This window comes from Lolium perenne, chromosome 1 (genome assembly GCF_019359855.2).
Source record: "Lolium perenne isolate Kyuss_39 chromosome 1, Kyuss_2.0, whole genome shotgun sequence".
Lineage (NCBI taxonomy): Eukaryota > Viridiplantae > Streptophyta > Magnoliopsida > Poales > Poaceae > Lolium > Lolium perenne.
The window spans coordinates 117,209,034-117,211,848 of NC_067244.2; the positions used below are offsets into that span (position 1 = coordinate 117,209,034).

The following is a 2,815-nucleotide window of genomic DNA, read 5'->3' on the forward strand; positions in this document are numbered from 1 at the left end:
TGCTTGAAATTGGAACTGCTGTGCAGTTAGGTGTGTGCTAATTGCATCATTTTGTTCTTCCGCAGATGGACAGACGCTGGATTACAACAAGAATTAGAAGGCTTTCCCCTGAACACACAAAGGGAGTGGCAGAGTTTATGCAGTTTGTTCGCTTGAATGCTACCAATGATGATCAGGTGATGTGCCCATGTCGTAGCTGTCTCAACCGGTGCACAAAACCTCTAGATGTAGTAGAGTCTCATTTGCTTCTTTTTGGGATGGCAAGCACTTATGACCGATGGGTCTTCCATGGAGAACCATTACATCCTGTACCTGAAGCTGGACATGGAGGACAAGGAGGTGCACCTGAAGCCGGACATGGACATGGAGGTGAACCTGAGGCTGGACATGGAGGTGAACCTGAGGCTGGACATGGAGCTGATGCAGGGGCACACCATGTTGGTGGAGGTGATGCAGAGGCACACTATTATGTTTTGCAAGAGGAAGATGGTTACGAAGATGATAGAATTCCTGATCTGCTTGCTGATTTGTACTAGTCAGAACCGCAAGGTGCTGGAAAGGACACTATATTTGCTGAGTTGATAGAGGAAGCCAAGCGCGCAGCCAGCGATGGGGGTACAATGTCAAGGTTTTCACTCACAGTCAAGTTACTTCAGGCCAAGTCGTACTACCAGATTAGCAACGTTGCATTCAACGCGATACTCCTGATTTTGGCCTTGCAATACCCTAATTGCTCAATACCAAAGTCATACGAGGAGGCACTTAGCATAGTCGGCAGGTTGGGACTTGGTTATGAGAGTATCCATGTGTGCCCGAATAACTGTGTATTGTTCCGGAAGGATTATGCCAAGGAGAATAATTGCCCCAAGTGCAAAGCCTCCAGATGGAAAGATGCTGATGGTAGGAGAAAGATCCCAGAGAAGGTGCTAAGGCACTTCCCATTGATTCCAAGGCTGCAAAGAATGTTTCTTTCAAAGGAGCAATCAAAGGAAGTACAGTGGCACAAACTGAAGCGGCAAGACGTGGAGAATGATCTCAGTCATCCAGCAGACGGGGATGCATGGAAGGATTTTGACAATATTCATAAAGACTTTGCCGCTGATGCCAGGAACATAAGGCTTGGACTTGCCACGGATGGTTTTAATCCCTACGGGAATATGAGCAACTCCTACAAAGATGTGGCCCGTATTCGTGGTGCCATACAACCTTCCGCCGTGGGCATGTATGGATCAGTCCAACTTCATGCTTGCATTGCTAATCCCTGGTCCATCCTCTCCGGGAAAAGATTTTGATGTCTTCATGGAGCCTTTGATGGAAGAGCTGCAGGAGCTCTGGAAAGGTGTAAAATCATATGATGCCAATAGTCCAGACAAGTTTGATCTCCGTGCTGCAATCTTATGGTGTATTCATGATTATCCCAAGACCGCACACATTGTCAGGGAGGGCCACAGCTGGTTACCAGGCATGTGTGCATTGTGACAAAGAGAATTGCTCCAAGAAATTAAGGAACAAAATCTGCTTTATTGGGCACCGCCGTTGGCTACCTCGGCACCATCCTTGGAGAAATAGCAAAGAATTCGATGGTGCTTCTGAAAGCCGTGAGAAGCCAGCGGAATTCACTCCAGAAGAGCTGAAGCAACAGCTTGATAGGGTTAGAGATGTGATACCAGGCAAGCTTCAGAAGAAAAGGAAACGTGAGGACGGTCAGTGTTGGAGCCGTAGATCATGTTTGTGGGACTTGCCATACTGGGAAGATCTAAAGCTGAGGCATAATCTCGATGTAATGCACATCGAGAAAAACATCTGTGACAATTTGCTTGGTACTTTCATGAACATACAAGGCAAGACCAAAGACACTGTGAATTCAAGGCTTGATTTGGAAGACATGGGCATAAGACGTGACTTGCATTTGCAGCCTGTTTTAGCTGACTCTTATGAGATGCCACAGGCGTGGTATACAATGAGTAAACAAGAAAAAATTGCTTTTTGTGAATTCATAAAAGCTGTGAGGTTTCCAGATGGGTACGCGTCTAACATATCCAAGTGTGTTGTCACGATAAGTGCAAGCTTCAAGGGCTGAAGACCCATGACTGTCATATATTTCTTCAAAGGATCTTACCGGCTAGCCTTCGAGGAACAATCCATGAAGACATATATGAAGCGGTTGCTGAGCTTGGAAATTTCTTCAGAGAGCTGTGCTGCAAAACACTGAAGAGAGACGTTCTGGACAGACTTGAAAAGGAAATCGTAGTTATTCTTTGCAAACTTGAGAAGATCTTCCCCCCATCTTTCTTCAACGTGATGGTGCATTTGGCCATCCATTTACCAAAAGAGGCAAGGCTTAGAGGCCCAGTGCATTACGGTTGGATGTACCCAGTCGAAAGAAGGTTGCTAACATTGAAGCGTTATGTCCGGAACAATGCCAGGCCGGAGGGATCGATTGCCGAAGCATATATTGTTGATGAGTGCCTGACATTTTGCTCGAGATACTTCGACGATGTTGAAACAAGATTCAACCGTCCAAGCAGAAATCCGGAGCGGGATGATTCACATATTGGTGATGTGTCTGTTTTCAAACACGGTGTGAAATTTATTGGAGCCTCTCAATATGTGTTTGCTGGTGAGGACTATGACAACATGGTGTGGTATGTGCTCCGAAGTTGCCCTGAGGTTGATCCATACATCGAGTACGTTTCTCTTCATCCCCTTATATAGATAGGTTATTGCAGCCTCCCCAAATAATAATTAGGATCTATTTTCTGTTGCCATTCCAGCCTGTGCAAACAAGAGTTGAACCAACAAGGTGGTCAGATCA

The 2,815-nt window shown here is 45.9% G+C and overlaps 1 protein-coding gene across 1 annotated transcript; it reads left to right on the plus strand.

Annotated features, from left to right (window-relative positions):
* The first annotated feature begins 411 nt into the window (after positions 1–411).
* LOC139832915 (uncharacterized) lies at positions 412–2,080 on the plus strand. The gene is made up of 4 exons (XM_071822917.1): positions 412–447; positions 537–931; positions 1,109–1,185; positions 1,440–2,080. Exons 1-4 carry the CDS (start codon positions 412–414, stop codon positions 2,078–2,080), a joined length of 1,149 nt encoding a protein of 382 aa, XP_071679018.1.
* The last annotated feature ends 735 nt before the right edge of the window (positions 2,081–2,815 follow it).

Excerpts from the sequence above, each read along its gene's own strand:
- LOC139832915 (XM_071822917.1), top strand. The coding sequence starts at position 412 with ATGGAGCTGATGCAGGGGCACACCATGTTGGTGGAG. Across the intron at positions 448-536 it reads GGCACACCATGTTGGTGGAG|TCAGAACCGCAAGGTGCTGG; the intron begins GTGATGCAGAGG and ends GATTTGTACTAG. Across the intron at positions 1,186-1,439 it reads CTCCTACAAAGATGTGGCCC|GGAGGGCCACAGCTGGTTAC; the intron begins GTATTCGTGGTG and ends ACACATTGTCAG.